General features: G+C 42.1%; 3 protein-coding genes across 7 annotated transcripts in view; 1 reads left to right on the forward strand and 2 right to left on the reverse strand.

The window, feature by feature from the left end:
• Positions 1-7,215, reverse strand: part of DHRS3 (dehydrogenase/reductase 3) — a 148,278-nt gene extending 141,063 nt beyond the window's left edge. For all 4 annotated transcript variants that reach the window (XM_072354633.1, XM_072354632.1, XM_072354631.1 and 1 more), the window contains exons 1-2: positions 7,163-7,215; positions 6,642-6,699 (exon numbers count right to left, since the gene is read on the reverse strand). The gene's annotated coding sequence lies outside the window, so the exon portion shown is untranslated. The remainder of the gene's footprint in view (positions 1-6,641; positions 6,700-7,162) is intronic.
• LRRC38 (leucine rich repeat containing 38) overlaps positions 1-8,453 on the reverse strand; it is a 49,195-nt gene extending 40,742 nt beyond the window's left edge. The window contains exons 1-3 of the mRNA XM_072354635.1: positions 8,430-8,453; positions 7,163-7,213; positions 6,642-6,699 (exon numbers count right to left, since the gene is read on the reverse strand). The gene's annotated coding sequence lies outside the window, so the exon portion shown is untranslated. The remainder of the gene's footprint in view (positions 1-6,641; positions 6,700-7,162; positions 7,214-8,429) is intronic.
• A 173-nt stretch (positions 8,454-8,626) lies between these two features.
• Positions 8,627-17,846, forward strand: part of PRDM2 (PR/SET domain 2) — a 54,405-nt gene continuing 45,185 nt past the window's right edge. For both annotated transcript variants that reach the window (XM_072354618.1, XM_072354619.1), the window contains exons 1-2: positions 8,627-8,760; positions 12,943-13,016. In XM_072354618.1, coding sequence (XP_072210719.1) covers positions 13,008-13,016 — 9 coding nt within the window. In that variant the 5' untranslated portion in view covers positions 8,627-8,760; positions 12,943-13,007. The remainder of the gene's footprint in view (positions 8,761-12,942; positions 13,017-17,846) is intronic.

Here is a 17,846-nt window from a genome sequence, read left to right on the forward strand (position 1 = left end):
GCAAAGTGAGGCCACAGGCTCTTACAGACGAGCACATGAAGTTCCATCCCTGAAATACAGTTCACACATGCCTAGATGCACTTTTCAGTTTGGCTCAGTGAAAGACATTATGTTAGCTCCAAAGAGTCACCTTTCACACAAGCATTCCTTGCTTCTGTTTTCCTCTGTACTTTTACATGATGGCACTGAAAGGTACCCAGATTACGTGAGGTATTTTGTTCCCATGTCCATATGCACCACTGCTTTTTGAAAGAGAAAAAAGATCAATTATACACAAAACTTACCAATTTGCTTGTCTGACTCATGTGAATTAGCTAAGAACAGGTTTAAACTCACATAAAAGCAGTAACATTACAGCTTTTTCCTATTGTGACAATAGTAGAAAACAGTATTTTCAGTTACTTTAGATTTAACAATATCTTGTCTGTACTGGAAGGTCCCCTGCAGGATGCACTCCATGTCTGAACAAAAGCATGCCATATGGAATTATGAATTATTCAACCATTGTAAGGAATAGCACATGTGTCATAACTTCCTTCTGAATCAGCTCAGTTGCTTCTAAATTGCAAACACCACAAAATGGAAAAAAAAAAAACCAAAACACCTTATTGTGTAAGTTCTGGACATTTGTTAAGCCAGGGATGTGACCCCATTTGATAAAGGCATAGCATTAGAGCAGATAACTTCTTAGGTAAATGGAACTCTCCTTGAACAAATAGAGAACTCCAGCTGAACAGCCTGCATTCCACTTAAGTAAGCCACATTTTGCTCCTGCTCCAAAATTTCTCATTAAGGTCTACTTAAACTTCATATATTGACTATTTAAGTCTTTTGGTCTTAAGCAGGACTTCAGATTCTGCCCTTTGGTTCAAAGTAAAGATTTATTAATCTTAGGTGACACCAACTGCTACCAGATGGCCCAAGCTCCACTGAAATATAACCTGGAAGGCTTCCAGCACTGGAGGCTTGGTATTAAGTACATTGTGCTGTAATAGATCTGAACCTATAAAGACATGGGGACATGAATTCCCCAGACTGAGCTGCAGCACAGTGTACCCATGATATGGCTTAGGGAAGGCAGGAGCTCTGGAGAATCAGAAGATCACCATTCCCCTTACTCTGCCAACATGAAGAAACAACTCCTGCTGCTGCATTACTTTTAATAGGAGCTACCTGGTGGGGTTGTGTGTGTGTGTGTGTGTGTGTGTGTGTGTGTGTATGTGTGTGTGTGTGTGTTGGAGGGGGATATATATAGCTGGGTTTTTTTTTTTCTGCTTTGGAAGAAGTCAAACAGCACATTGTCCTAGGGCAAATATTTCAGTGAGCTGAAATGAATGAGCTGTATACACGTTTGCAGAATGGGGGCCCGAGGTCAGGAGACTTCCTATGAATGTGAACACATCAGGAAACAACAGCTCCATACTTTGTCCAGCTGGCCAGGTTAGAATTTTATTCATCGGGAATAGCATTCAATACATCAACACTTGCTGTTAACCTAAAATCCTTACTCCTGATCATGTTCATTCCTTTATGGTTAGTTTGCAGCTTGGCTGTGAGTCATGAATGTGGCTCTTCCGAACAGACAAGCAGGCACCAGGCTTCCTGTGAGAATGCCAGATGTCACTAAAAAGCATCATAAACATAGTTGTTCCCTTGTATTTGGGTGTGTGATGAAGATATACAGAGGTAATATATGGTGAAAGTAATGACTTGATGAATATTTATGACTCTAGGTGTAAGTAGAATGATTCATACAGCTTTCTTCGTAAGGAATGTTTTCATTCTAAGAATGGAAGACATCAGACAAATGAATTCAGTAACTAGAGTCAGCCAAACATTCAGCAGAAAACCATGGAGATCTTAAACTACTCCCATAAATTTTAGAAACCTTCACTAATAGTTAAAACCCCAATTAAAACATGCAGCAATTGTTGCTTTAGATTCATTCCATATTTTAAGAGTATCTGCGGTATGATATTGCAAGTATCTTAGCTGCTTGCTATTTCAGACGTGCATAAAGAAGTACAACCTGCACAGCAATGCCTTCTGCCAAGCTTTCAAATTGAAAAGAACTGATGTATCATCCGCAGGAGAAAGGTAAACAAACACAGAGTGTGATATACACATCAAATGACTTGCCAATGGTAATAACCACTGTTAAGCGATAAACCATCAGCATGCAAATCTTTATACATTAATCCTGTCACAGCTTTGTATTATTTCAGATAAAGTGATGTCCCATCCTGTTTTATAATAACACAATGCTTTATATTCTTTAATATAGTAACAAAGAGCACAGGAAAAAAGTCAATAACCAAACCCACCAGGAGCCCTCGGGTCAGGAATGCACTCAAGATTAATGTTTCTGATGAAACATTACTCCATCTAAAGCAATCTCTCCTATACCACCTTATGCTCTGTAGTGTAAGTACTACACTGAAGTCACAGTTGGCCTATGCCATGCCTGAAAACATTGTTATAACTACTTATACTCACCTACTTAACTAAACTAAGTATTAGATTGGCCATAAGCATAGATTTTTAGGCAGCTTTTTAAGTTGAAGTATTATCACTAACATCAAATCTCTCAGCATCTGGTTTTGCTGGATGGCTGTTGACAGGGACAGAAGGTAACACTGGATGTGCAGCTTTATAGTAGGTGTTTCTAAGGAGTTTGAATTGGTGCTTTGTGCATTTCTCACAGCTGCAGCATGGAGGCATTTACGTATAAATAAACCCAGCACCACACTGGCCATGTGTCTTTGTCTAGGCCATGTGGATTTAGGCATCAGACCAAACCCACAGCCCCCCTGCTCTCAATCAAACAGTTGGACAATGCCACAAAGGTCCCCATTCAATCATATGGCTCGTTAGGCTCTTCCAGGATGGAGAGGTCAGATTTTGAGACTGGCAATTGCTGCAACAATGAGCATTCTGGCCAGCAAGAAGTGCTGTGCATTCCATGCATTTTCAAGGTTGTGTTTCCAGAAAGCATTTGGCAAGGATGATTGATTTTGAGAGTTCAAAACCAAGCAGCACGATCCAGAGAAGCAGAAAATGGAAGGAATACAGAAATGGCATAGCAAAACTGGCATAAACCAGGTTTAATTATTCAAATAGAAGATAATCCAGGAAGTGGCTGCAGTAGCATTATTAATAAGCAGCCTCTGCTTTATTAGTAAATAGCAAAAGCAGTTAGGAAGTGTAAATTGCTGCTTCAAGTTACCTCCATGATCCAGAGTGAGACTTCATCTGAGGAAACTACCCTTGGCACCAATGTCAATCTTTCTGAGAAGCAAAGTTATTAATGAGATCATGAGAACACGCTGTTATTAACTACAATTTACATAGAGGCAAAGCCTGCCATCTGTTCATTTAGAACTAGAAGTTCTGGGTTTCAGAAATGCTTGACTAATTATGAACTTACTTCTTGAGAATAGCTTTCCCCATGGATTTTTCTAGTTCATTTCCTCATCATTAATAATTAGCTTACTTCCACAATAAGCATGCTTGATTAACTGAGCAGAAAGCAATAGAAGCATCTGAGAGTATAAAGTATACCTGCATTTCAAGCAGAAAACTGAGCAAGAACTACAAGAATGATTTAAGATTTTACGTGCCTGACAGGAAGCAATGTTTCCAGAAATACACAAACAATACTGAAAGGAAAGCCTTCTCACTGCAGGCTGATAATGCAGATGCACCATGACAGCACACTCAATAGACTGTATTGTAGCACCAGCTAGTGGTAAGAACTAATGAAGAAATATACAAGAAAAACAACGAATGTGTTCGCAACAGAAAAGCTTCCGTTTACATGTAGCCTCCTATCCAACCTTTTTCTCATGTTTAAAATGCTTTCAGAACAAACAAAGTTCTGTATGAGTTTCACTGAACATGCCTATACCATCCACAAAGCATTTTCAGTGTCTTTAATGCAGCCGCTAAAAGTTAGAAGTGGTAGGAGCAACAACTAAGCACTACTGCTGCACTTAGAGCTACTTCATCCTCACAACCAGCTTGTCACTGGCAAAAGGTATTTAGCCAAACCAAATGTTAAATACGACTTTTATGTTTTCTCTTCCATGCAGCATCACCAGCATTCTCTCTCAGCATAAACTTACTGAAACAAGAAATATTTAAGCGATTAATTCAAATTAGTTCAAATTAATAAAACTCAAGATCATTTATTTTCTGGACCCAATCCTACAGCACAGGAATTAGTATACAGAGACAGTTGTAAAAAACTTCATCTAGTTTGCAATGAATACCATAAAATGTCAGTTGAAACTCTACATTTAATTGGATTTTCTCTTTATCTCTGTGTCACTATTGATGTAATTTACACCGAATAGCAATACTGCTATTTTAAGAATACAAAAACTAGTTGTTAGTACTTCAGTTGGTTTGAGATTTGTAGGCTCCTCGGCCCACCACAAAATGTACACTGAAGTGCAGGTACTTCACAACACCACCAGGTGGTACGTATTCTCAAAGTAAGGTGAAAATAAAGATAACTCTTGTATGCTGGTACCTAATTTCAAGGATAAACGGCCACATCATCAACAACCCCAGACACAGCAAACTGAGCAGCCTATATGGCAATAAGCAGAGGAATCATGCACTGACCATGACTGAACAAGACAGCCAGGCTGCTCCTGCTCACTGAGGTTGAATGAGTTCTGGAAAATAATAGTATTACAATCGCTCATGTCCCCAGTAGGTGAAGAAACCACAAGAAAGTGACAGAGTTATAGAATTAAAGTGCTTCAGACAAGGCTGATATACTGAGTTCTTTTCACCATAAAAAGAACCTACCCTTTTAATGCTGTCTATCTCTTATTCTCACTGGTTTTGGTCACCTTGAAAACAAGATCTGATTAGGCTGCTGAAGCATTTATCATTCACAGAGGTATGATGTAGTAAGCTCTGTAGAGACATTTATAATTTAAATGAACAGCTTGAGAGCCACAGGATTCATACACTGAAGACGGCTACATCAAGAGCAAGCTGCTGAAATATTTATAAATAATGTGAATTTCTAATGCATTATGACTTCCAACCAATGATATTAATCTGTAGCAAAAGCTAAAGTACTATTTTGCTACAGATTTTTGCTCCATACTTTACAGTTAAAAGCTATATATTAACTGCACCACGCTAGTACAGTAAAGTGTAAGCGATTTGGAAGTTTAATATTCAACAAGAATACAGGAGAAAGCACACGACTACAGGATTTTGGGTGTCACTACCTTAAAATCTTTCAGAATATAGTATAAAGTACAGAGGTATTTTGTTCAAAGAATGCAGGCCTAAATATATAGAACCTAGCTGAGTGACAGCTAGTTGAATAACAGCAAGAGCCTATTCACACTTGAGCAAAGCACAGCTGCTTAGAGGAAAAGCAATAGGATATGCCAAAAATACAGCCTGAGAAACTACCAGTGAGGCCCCAAGGGAAAATAACTGGAATCCCTGTAGTTCAATACATGTAATACTGAGCTGACAGATCATACATTATGTATCAAGTTTCTGCAAATCTTCAAGCCTACTTTTGTTTGGTTGAGAGTTCTTACGACAGCTAAAGAGATTAGTGTTACTAATAGAACCCAATAACCAAGACTCAGATACTTGAAGCAATTTCAAAAGCAAAGTCTGCATTTGCAAGAGATTTGCTATCACACAGTTATTATCTGAGGATGCCCTTATAGACTCATCAAGTATTTGAAACAGACACTGCTGTATTTGCAACATGGCTTATTTGCATCCTTTATGTGTTGATTTACTCTATTCTACACAGAGCAAGCACTAACTCTGTCAATGTAGTACCTGAGAATCTAATGTTACAGCCACATAACTGACATTCACCACAAGCATTCTTATACTAACCCTAGTGAGACCCATGATTGGATTGGTGTCTGTCATACACATTTGTTATTTATTTAATCCTGGACACAAGACAGGCACATTCTTGCATAGGAAAATTAGGAGTTTCCCTCAGTCAGCATACAGATGACCAAGGTTCATACTGGCCCTCCAGAAGCTGTTGTCTCCTTTGATATATAGGCACAAGACCCCCAGTGCTTTTTCACTCAGTTGACCAGAACACGATTTGGTTCTGCTCAGCCAACTGAGGTCTTAGAATTGCCCATATTTAGCAGCACTTGGATAAAAAGAACTTTTTTCCTGAAACAGCTCACTCCTTGACACATCTTATTTACTGACTAAAGTAGCTTCAACACCAAGATACAGAATAAACAGTTTGGGAATCAACAGTGCAATTAAGGAAAAGCATTCTGCAAAGACCATCTTTTAAGCCTTTAAACTATCATACAAGTTAAAACCTCATTTTCAGTGTATATCAATGAAGACCTCAGCCCAAATCCCAGATCCAGCTTCCCTGATCTCTGAATTCAAGTAAGTCAGAACTCAGCTTACAGCTTTACAAGCATTTGTTTTCCCTAATAGAACACTACCACAGCATAAGAAAGCTCTAACCTCTCTACTTTGAAGGGTTTAAATTATACACATTATTTCTTTTCATCTTTCCAATAATATGTTTTTAACAAGTTCACCCAGACTCAGTACAACATTTTGGACTGTTATAATAGAACTCCAGCAGACAGAAGTGCCTTCCTTACCTTTTTCTTCTCACATTCCTTCCACGCTTCTTCATTTCCTCATATTTCTTGTGTCCCCCTGAATTGTAGTAAGAAAGGGAACTTGTTATTCAAACAGATACAGAGTTGTGAATCTCTAGCAGTCAAAAGGAATCGCTTTCTAATCTGTGGATCTTGTCATAGAAAAGCAAACTAATCTTTTCCTAAAATAACTCTAAGCGAGAGTCTCTTAGTTAATGAATTAAATAATGCAAATCAATCATCAAGCCTATCTTGTCTTAGTAAAATTAGTAGAGCTCTTCAGGCCGGTAAGGCTTTTTTGTACTCACCCATAACAGTCATCATTGAAGTTTTTAACTAACAGAACTGAAGTACTTTTAGCTTCTCTTATTACTCCAACTCTTCAAGATTTACAGCAATGTAAAACTTCTAAGAATATTAATAAACGTTCTAAAAAAATACTGGTTTTGTTACCACAGAGCTATGGCCTTTAATCAGTTGCAATTGCAAGCTTAAGTAGTAAGCAGCTAGAATAATACTACCTTGCTTCCATGCAGTTTAGAGCTTCAGCTTTTCAAGAGTTCTTTCTTTATCTACAACACAGAGCACAACAAACAGTTAATAAAACAAGAAACACTAAAAATAACATTAACTAAGGGGGCTTTATTATACATCTACAATTAGAAGTAGGTGATCCCTTCCAACCTAAGCCATCCCATGACTCTATAAAGAATTCCAGGTTGGAACTTTTTCTAGTGTTGTAAATAGGCTAAGTGGTTTTTTTAATATATATATGGAAGTTTTTTACAATGAGGGCAGTGAGGCACCGCACAGACAGCCCAGAGGTAATGCAGACAACCAAGGACAGGCTGAGGGGCTCTGAGCACTGATGGAGCTGTGGGTGTCGCTGCTCAGTGTAATGCAGCTGGACCAGATGGCCTTAAGGCTCCCTCCCAACTCAAACCATTCTACAACTCTAGGATCTTAAGAATAGCTTGATTTGTATTGAAGTTACCGATGATGGTCTTGAGAAAACTTATCCTAACTATCTGTGAAGTTAAAAAGGTTTGTACTACGCGTAGTGCACAAAGGAGGATCACTGCATCCTGCTACTTGTAGAGTTACACACTACAACCCAAATCTCTTGACTTTGCACTCAACATCTTGCTTGCACTTGAAAGATCATCTTTGCAGCTACCATTGTTGGAAGCGCGGTGGGTTACACTCACAGAATCACTGAGGTTGGAAAAGACCTTCAAGACCCCAAGTCCAACCTCAACCCACCCCACCTCCCTTCAGGGGTCGTAGAGAGCAATGAGGTCTGCTCTGAAGCTGCTATTCTGCAGGCTGACCATCCCCACTCCCTCAGCTGCTGCTCAGAAGGCTCTGTCAGAAAGCACAGGCTTGACAAGAAAGGCTCAGCAGGGATCTTCCTTGTCTGCTTGTGAAGGAACCTCCCTGCTGTGTGCAACAGGACTTCGCTGCTGTGGTACCACAGCTGCTCTGTATATCCACATCATTAATATTTCTCCTTGATGGACTCGTGCAATGGATGTGAAATCAAAATAATCAAAGAAATACAAACTATCCCTATATTCAATCTCCTACAACTACATTAGCTTAATGACTCCCACCTGCTGTTAGCAATCAGTCCATTCCTCGGTCTTTTTTCTTTTTTTTCCACACAATAAATAGCAAACTCTTACCACAGAGAACAGAAAACCACCTCTCTATTAAAACAACGACAAAAACTAAAAAAAACACACACAAAAGAACATCACCAAAACCCCATAATAGGGAAAAGAGAACCTGCTCTCCTCCACAGCTCATTGTCTGGGGATGAGGGCGGATGCTGGAGGCCGCGATGAGGAGGACGGCTCCGGCAGATGGGACGAGCCGAGGCGCTCTGTGGTAAACATGGGGGCGAAAAGCGGGGAAGCCGGGGGGCAACGGGGGCGGCCCCGCTCCGGAGGGGGTCCCGCGGCGGGGGGCACTGCCCGCTGGCCTCCCCCCAACGTCACTTCCGAGGCTGGAGACAAAATGGCGTCCGGACCGTGCCGGAGCTGAGGCCGTTCCGCGCCTTTCTGAGTCGGGCCGCGGGTGGAGGAAGACGAAGAGGCGGCTGTTGGCGGCTTCGCAGGTGAGAGGGAGGCGGCCCCGCGGGCGCCGCTGTGCCGGAGGGCGGGCCGGGCCGCGGGGGCGGTGGGCAGAGCCAGCCGTGTGGAGCCGGGGGCGCGGCGGGGAGGGGGCCCGGGCTGTGTGGGGCTGTGGGGAGCGGGAGGGCCGGGCGGGGCACACGGGTGTCGGTACTGCGGCCCGCGCTGTTGGGTGTCGTAGTTGATGATGTGGGTGAGGGCGCCGAGGGCACCCTCAGTAAGTTGGTAGGTGACAGCGAGTTGGGGGAAAGCGTTCCTTTGCCGGGAGGTGGGATGGTCCGGCTGAGGGACCTGGGCAGACTGAGCGATGGGATGAGGCCAATGGGATGAGATTCAGCGCGAACAAGTGCCGGGTCCTGCGCTTCAGTCAGCACAGCTCCATGCTTTGCTACAGGGCTGTAGTGAGAGAAAGGATTGAGGGGGGAGTTGGTCGGCAGCAGCTGAACAGGAGCCAGCAGTGTGCCCAGATGGCTAAAAGGCCATCAGCATCCTGATATCAGCAGCAGTGCAGCCAGCAGGAGGTGATCTCTGTGCTCAGACCCTGGAGTGTGTGCAGAGAAGGGAACAGAGCTGTGAGGGGTCTGGAGCTCAGTGCTGCAGTGAGCGATGCTGATGGGTCAGTCTGGAGAAGAGGTGGCTCAGAGAACTCATCACTCTGTTCAGGGACCTGAAGGGAGGTTATGGTGAGGTAGGATCAGCCTCTGCTCCTCCATAACTACTGATAGACAAGAGGTGGGGGCCTCAAGTTGCGCCAGGAGAGGTTCAGGTTGGATATTAGGGAAAACTTCTCCGAAGGAGTGATTGGGCACTGGAATGGGCTGCTCAGTGTTTGGGTCATTGAAGGTGTAGTACTTTGACATGGTTTAGTGTGCGATACTGGTGGTGGGTGGACAGTTGGGAAGTTTTTCACGCAGAGGGTGGTGATGCACTGGAACAGGTTGCCCAAGGAGGCTGTGGATGCCCCATCCCTGCAGGCATTCAAGGCCAGGCTGGATGTGGCTCTGGGCAGCCTGGGCTGCTGGTTGGTGACCCTGCACACAGCAGGGGGTTGGAACGAGATGATCATTGTGGTCCTTTTCAGCCCAAGCCATTCTGTAATTCCATCACAGAATGACTTGGGTTGGAAGGGACTTCAAAAATCATCCAGTTCCAGCCCCTCTGCTATGGGCACAGTTACTGCTTACTAAATCAGGTGCCAGCTCTGGTGGCCCAGGGCCCCATCAATGGCTTTGATCACCTGTGGGGCATCCACAGCTCTCTGGGTAGCAGTACCAGGGCCTCACAGCCCTCTGAGTAAAGAATTTCCCTCTGACATTAGCCTAAATCTCCCCTTTGTTAGTTTGAAGCCATCCTTGTTGTCCCATCTCTATGTACCTGTCTTCAGACACATAGATCAACTCAGTGTTGTCCTCCAGGGTTGGCTGGGTCAGAAGTGTTTCAGCTCATCCACCTGATGGCTCAGAGCATAAGAAAGAGGCCAAGTTTGGTTCTAGTGGAACCCTGGTTATGCAGAATAAAGGGCAAACAATCCTTCTGAGGTTATAAAAATGATAATATGTAAAAAGGAGCTCTAAATACTGTCCTGCGCTGGATGCCAGTCTCTTAAAGAAAGTTCAGGGAGATTTAGTGGTAACATTTGTAGTAATGTTTTTGCCTGTCACCAGTCTACAGCCACTGGTTGGTGTTCATGCCATACCTGCAGGTGAGAGTCTCAACTGGGGGAGAGGATGGAAATGTAGGCTATGCCTTGCAGCAACAGCATGGTGCCTTTTTCATCATGAGCCATTTGCTTACGTTTGCAGATTGGAGACTGCTACTTTTATAGGCTGTTTTGTCTTTGTCAGAGGTTTACAAACAGCCCGAGGTCACAAGCTGGTGCGTGTTGAATCTCCACACTGGGATACCTCGTTCTTTATATTTCCAACTGAGTCTTCGATCTTTATCGTTAACAACTCCACAACTCAAAGAATTGATTCTGCTTAGTGCTATCCCCTTTTGATTTACTGTTCCATTGTTATTAGAGTTCTGTAATTCAGGCCAGTCTTTTACTCCTGTAAATCGTTCTGTTTCCTGTACCAAGTAATACTTGCTGGAGTGTATTGCCCTCACAAAATCACCCTAGTTCACTAATTCTCCACACATGACCATCTTTCTGTATGAACACAGTAGTTTTGCAGCATTTTCCATGGCCACAGTATAGAAAAAATACTCTGTGATTCTGTGAATGCTGTTGTGGGATTGAAGTGCAACAAGGTAAGCACCCAGATGTTTAAAAACAATAATGATCTTTCATCTGCTATAATTAAAAGCTATAGCAAAGGAAAAGAGCATTTCCGTCACCCTGCAGTTTCCCAGCCTGGAGCCCTGGATGGGAGAAAAGGCTGCTGAAGCTTTCAGGTTTTGTTCCAGCTTTGTAATTGATGCGTTTTTACCTGGACAGCGATGTAATGCATGTCCTATTTTCAGCTTCCCAATCAGGACTGATGCTCTCACACCTGTTTATTTTTCATTCCTCTGAATTGGAAGTGATATTCCTTTTCAAAGTGTGAGAATCATCTTCTGGAGCTGGTAACTGTGGTTTAGAAAAGCAGAAGGCGGATGGGTCAGAACAGCTGCTGGAAGCACTTACTGAGCCAGTACTTCCAGTATGAAAAAACCCAACCAATCCATAACACAAAGTAACTAATTTTATACAAACTGAGCAGCATTCTATACAATTTTCTTCAGTGTTAACAAGGAAAGAAAATGGGGAAATGTTCTCAGAGAGTTTTTAAGTAGCAGAGCTTGCATTGCTTACCAGAGCTGCAGGAATACAATTTTAAGGTGAAACAGGTGCTTTAAGTTAAACGGGTACTTTCAGTAGTAGTTATTGCAGCTTTTTGTTTACCGCAGCTTCGTTTCTCATCTTATGCTTTTTGGTGAACTGATTCCTCTGGCAACTTGTAGCTTAAAGTACAGGGCACAGTCTGTTGGGGAGAACTTTAAATACATTGTTCTGCTGAGGTCGGTCACTTCTTATGAAGGCTCAGTGAGAGGTTTGGATACATACAGTGCTATGAAGTTGAATAGTAATATACATAGAATCACAGAATGGCCTGGGTTGCAAAGGCCCACAGTGCTCATCCAGTTCCAACCCCCTGCTATGTGCAGGGTCACCAACCAGCAGCCCAGGCTGCCCAGAGCCACATCCAGCCTGGTCTTGAATGCCTGCAGGGATGGGGCATCCACAGCCTCCTTGGGTAACCTGTTCCAATGTGTCACCACCCTCCGTGTGGAAAAACTTCGTAGCCCAACATAGGAAAAGCAAACATTTCTTCCCCAGTATCAGGCTTTATTCACACTTGGAAATACCATCCAGAATACTTCATTCACAAATTACCATGAAGCAGGCATCACCCAAGTGAGCACGGAATGAAGGAGCTCTGCATTTTCCTGTTACTGCGCCATCTCAGTGCAGGAGTGTATACGACTCCAGCTTTGCTTTGCCTTATATCAGCTCCTCCGTGTGTGCAGGCAGTTCCAGCAGGTGGCAGGCAGCCCGCTGACCGCCTTTCAGAAACCATTTGTCCCAAGCAGAAGCAGAAATCATTTTTGTCAGGAGGGAAAACGAGTTAAGCTGTCAAGGCTGTGGGGTGAAAATGGCATGTGGGAGATGTGTTGGAAACAACTGTTGGGAGAGCATGGAGACAAAGGGACGTTATTGCCACGGCTGGATTTGACATCCCAGGAGTGGCTGGAAATAGTAATGGATTTTAACTTCAATGCTTGGTATGAAAACTAACAGGAAAATTGTTTAATGATGGTTATGTGGAAAAAAAATAGTTGGGGGAAGAAATGACAGCACTTAAATGAAATGCTTGGTGGGTAAGTGCCGGTCAGCCTCCAAAAAGTGACAACACTGTATGACACTGGGATGGCGTTTCCAGTGTCACTTGCTGTGTTATTTTCTCTATGTATTAAAAAAATAGAAGGTTAAATGTACTGAACTTTTAGATATGACATTATTCTGAGCTATGATAACTGACCGATAGCTTGGAACAGATCTTGTGTAAAGCAGTGTGCTGCGTTGTGAACAGCCCTTTAGGAAGAGCAACTACAGCTCTGTGTACTTTCAGGTCAGTGTGAGTTGGTAGGTAGGCCTTACAGTTGTCTGTTTTTCTTTGTAGGGCTCATGTAATCAGGGGAGTTCCTCTGTCCTGTGTGTCTGCTCAGAACGCAACCCGAGTTCAAAATGAATCAGGTGAGTTTTCATGGAAGACTTTAGCAAAATACTTGGTTAATAGAACAGCTCAATGTTAATATGAAGAGTCAAAAGAAATGATTCAGTTTCTTACCTTTTAAACCACCGTACCATTTGAAACATAGAAATTGGTTGATTGGGAAGACTCACACTTCTCTAGAACCAAGGTATTTACTTTGGATCAAGTGAAAAGGTTGGGAAGGGGCATTTATTTTGGTCTGTCCAAGCAGAGAAAATACAGATAGTGTGTTTGCTATAGAAGAAGTAAATATTGCTTTAAGTTATTCTTATAAGTGCTTCTCTGTTTGGATTGTCTTACCAAGCCCCCTTGGCATGGGAGTGTGACCATGGGGTAACACCCTGAAAGAATGCTATTCAATTTGCTAAAAAGATGCCTATGAACAGAAGCTTCTTGTTTTGTTAGCCAGGAACAACCATGGTACACAGCGATGTAAAATGCTTTGTATACTTTTTCTCATTGCCGTTCCTAATGAACTACTCTTGTGCTTTTAAACCCTTAATTGGTTGTTACTGGCACAGAGTACAATTAGCACTCTGCTGAAGTATACTCCACCACTGAAGCTATAGGGGTGTAAATGCAATTACTTAAATGTGGAGTTATATGGTAGAGTGTTTCCAATTGCTCTGATTTTAAGTGGGGAAAAGAATATATATTAATAAAACAAAAAGCAAAATAGGATCTCTGTCAGTCTACAAATATGCATTGTAGAGGGTACATTCTTGTATTATACAAGTGCATAATATATGTATTATATATATATGCATACATTATATATAACACAACAAACGTTTCTGTTTACACCCTGTGAAGGATGAGCGGTCTTGTCTGGGGTAGCAAGGATAACTATTGCTTCACCATTTCCTTCTTTTGAGACTTGAAGTTTTTTCTCCTGTAAGGTTAATTTGGAAGGTGCTGTGGCATAATGCCCACAGCTTATTGTTCTGCTCAAGCAATAGTCCTTCTTCATGACTTGCTCCAAAAGATTTTGGTGGTAATATGTGCTATCATTAGCTGTTTCCTTCCCATTTGTGTTTCCTCACTCCACCAATGCTTCTAGAACTGAATAAAATTTCTGCACTGTATAAAACAAAGTCATTGTCCTTCATACTGGGATTGGTAGCACCATTTACACAGTGCTGTGATGTTTGTCACCTTACAATTCAATGCAGAGATGACCCTTCCTCTGGGGAGAGTTACAACAGCATCAAGTCCTTCTTGGCATCTCTGCCTTTTGCCTTTAGTTTCCAAAGTGTACAGAGCTCATAAGTCTTTTTATTGTTCAATCACCATTCATACTGAGTGTGTCCTTAGCATCAAACCCGTGGTGTTTCTTCTTGCAGTGCCCTTATTTCATTCACCGTTGACAAGTTGTAGTGCCAGGTCTGTATAAGACATATCTTTGATGCCTGGTGCCAAACATCTTCCAAGTGTTCTGCTCTCATGTTTCTTTCATTCTGCTTATCTTTGCTTTTGGTGTGACTTCCGTGACCCCGAAACTAATTGGGTATTGTTAATTTTGCCTATATGAAAGGGCTGTTGCTTTTGTGGTAGCGAAGAAAGTCCTTTTTGTGAATTGATCTGGCTGCCTTCTAGTGAGGATGAAAAGGATTTCTTTCAAAAAATACAGCTCTTATTAATCTGGTTCAGGATAGACGACGTACGTTCTCTATCTCTTTTTTAAGACAAGATTTTCCTTTTATGTGTAAAGTGCGTCAGAATGCTCTGAGTAATTTATTGGAAACAAAAACAAACAGACAAACGAGCAAGTGTGGGTTTTTGATCAGTAGCATTTATTGCATCCCAGCCTGCATTAAGATAAAGCAGGGAGAAAGTTGCATGGAACACCCAATGGGAAGTTATTGCAACGTTAATGTAGACATAAGATAAATTACACCTGCACTTGCACTCAAGTGCCTTCTGAGTTTCTAAATTGATTAATTCAATTATTTCTAATACATCTTCAGTCTTCAAGCATGTGCAGTAAAACTGGGATGAGTTCAGTAGGGTTTTTGATAGGAGACTCCTGCTTCTACCTGCCCTGTGCTAGCTGTTGGTTTCTGTTTCCCTTTCACAGCTCCCTTCTGTCTCCTGTGCCTTGCTGCTGTCTCTTTAATGGCAAGGGGTACTGTAAGACAAGGGGGAATGGTTTTAGACTGAGACAGGGGAGGTTTAGGTTGGATAAAAAACACCATAGTATGTCTTCAGTTTAATGCGGTGTTGGCACTAGGACATGCGTTTGTATGTATCCTTACCAAGAGGTGAAGTTCTCTTTATAGGAAAGAAAAGCAATTTGAATATGGTTGTTAAATGTTGGTGGAAAAGCGATTGAAATCATATTATTTCTTCCTATGGTAGTAGGCGTTCCTTTGGGTTTTGATCTGGAAGGTGTTTGAGGAAGCTAAATTTAAATTTCAAGTAAGATTAGAATGTGCTGATTTGACTGAACAAAATTGTTTATTTTACTGTAGAATTCCATGATTCTATATGTAATTTGTTAGAAACTGCTGTGAAAGAGAAATGAGCGTGGTGTGTTCCTTTAATGAGGTGGTGGGGCTGGATACTGGGAGGGTATCTGGGCCTCTTTGTTTGAGATGCAGAGAAGAGCGAGTTTCTTGTCTGTCTGCTCCAATGTGGACTCTCTCATATCAGTTCAAGGCTAACAGATGTCCGACTCGAACTTCTTTCATCCCTGTTTTTCCTTCCTGGCCATTGGAAGAGCAAAATAAAAGGACATAAAACATAGTTCTGCTGCGAATAGACTTTCAGCTATTATAACTAAAGAGCAAGGATTTTTTTTTTCCCTTGTCCCTCACTCCAGTGGATGGGAAGGGATTTCTGGCATTCTGTTCCTTCCACAGTTTCCAATTTCGGGGTCTTTCTCCCCTACAAATAGCTTTCTAGGATGTGTCTGTGCAGCTGTCAGGGCTTACCAAGGCAGCAATAGAATAACATTGCTAGGTCTCCAGTTTTCTCATTTTTCTCGCTGTTGCAGAAAGCCGACAGAAGACGTTCTTGTAACTTAACTCAGCAAGTCGTAAATATAGAGGAGAATACTTGCCATACTGAGCACTGCTGGAGCGTGGATATGAGGAGGAAGAAGCTGGGGAAGCTTTATCCATTTCGCTTGAAAGAGTAAAAACTCAATTGTGGTGGCCTATAGAGAGATACGTTTAAAAACATATTTCCATAACGTTTTGTAAGCGCTCAGTGGAAAATGCTGGGTGTTACAGATGAACACCCAACTCAGTACATGAGCACTGCTATTACATCTCTGCCTTATGGCTGCAAGTAAAAGCAAGAGTCATGTCTGGAAAGTCCGAGTTTACTTGGACAGCTGTGGCACTGCCTGGTTTTTTGTTGTTATTTAACACCACCTGAAGTTTCTTCAGAACTTAAATATAACATCCTTCGTGTTAGAGGAGCTATTGCTGTCATCACCAGTATTTGTGACTGCCCAGAGTGGTCACAGTTCAATGTCAGGGGGCTGGTATTTTTTTTTAGGGCTGTAGCATAAAGTTCAACATAGGCCTCTTTTGTGCCAAGCACCATTCCTTCATAGCCTCCTTTTGAGAGGCTGTATGTGCCTGTGGCTTTTGTAATGCTGGTTGTTCAGTCAGGAGTAGGTGTCTTGTTAACTAAAGAGCTGGTTGTCTTGTGACAGCTGTGAGTAACGCTTGTTATTAAGTGTTATGTGAATAATAGCATGAATATAATTACAAGCAGCCTATTGACTCTTGTGGATCCCTTAAAATGGACATGAAGTTAATCACTTAACATCTATAAATCACTTATTAGCTTTATACTGCCTCTCCAGCTAAAAGGGTACCTTAAAACATTTTGTATTAATTACAGCCTGTTGGCTAAGGGTTCTGAACGGTTGGTTTAATTAAGAACAGAACACAGAAATAACTTTTATGACACTATTTACAACCTATCATTCTCTTCAAAGCAGAGCAGTAAGCTTGAGATGCAGATACTTTAAGGTTGATGTCTGGAATGAAATGGCATGCAAAATAGAACAGCAGGAGGAGAACAGTAACCCAACAGTAGCTTTGGGAAGTGCATTGCAAGACAAGCTTCAGTGTCAGCCATGCTACCAGAGGGGTATGTATGTGTTACTGGACGCACGGTGTGCAGGGAAGCTCATCTCTGTCCCCTGGCATCCAGGGCTGGGCAGCACAGGGTGTTTGTGCTTGTGGCAGAGAAGATGGTGTATCCCAAATTCCCATTCTGGTATATACGTTGGAGTAGTTTGTTTACTGCTGTATCCTAGGCTCAAAAGGTAAAAAAATCACTTTTCATTTATATACTATGTACGTTTTTCAGAACTTTGAGTATTGTGTACTCCATGAATTCCTATTTGGTCTTTCTCCCATGAGAGATGTGCTCGAGGAAGGCAACATGAGAAGCTATTTTAGGTTGTGTTTTGAGACTGTTTAGAACAAGAATACCTGAAAGGCATCACTTGAAAAGAGGAAACAAAGAATCACTGACGTGTATGCAGTTGCTCTCAGTGTGGTGGGTAGCTGAAGTTCCAGCTTTGCCCTGTGTTTCCAAAGCCATCCCTTGTGTGTTTCTGGGCAAGTTATTCCTGTTTGTGAAGCTTTGCATTGTTTTCTCCTTTATGCATCAAAGCATACATGATTGTTCTGTTTGGGACTTTAATGTGCAAGTTTAGGTAATGATTGACAAAGGTAAAAATGGAAGGCTGCGTGAGCAGCTCTGCTCCCTCTGACCATGAGTGCTCTGGATTTGGAGCTGCTCTTTCTTTTGTAACTTCAGCATGTCCTCATGCAAAACTGGGACAC

This window comes from Excalfactoria chinensis, chromosome 20 (assembly GCF_039878825.1).
Source record: "Excalfactoria chinensis isolate bCotChi1 chromosome 20, bCotChi1.hap2, whole genome shotgun sequence".
Classification (NCBI taxonomy): Eukaryota; Metazoa; Chordata; class Aves; order Galliformes; family Phasianidae; genus Excalfactoria; species Excalfactoria chinensis.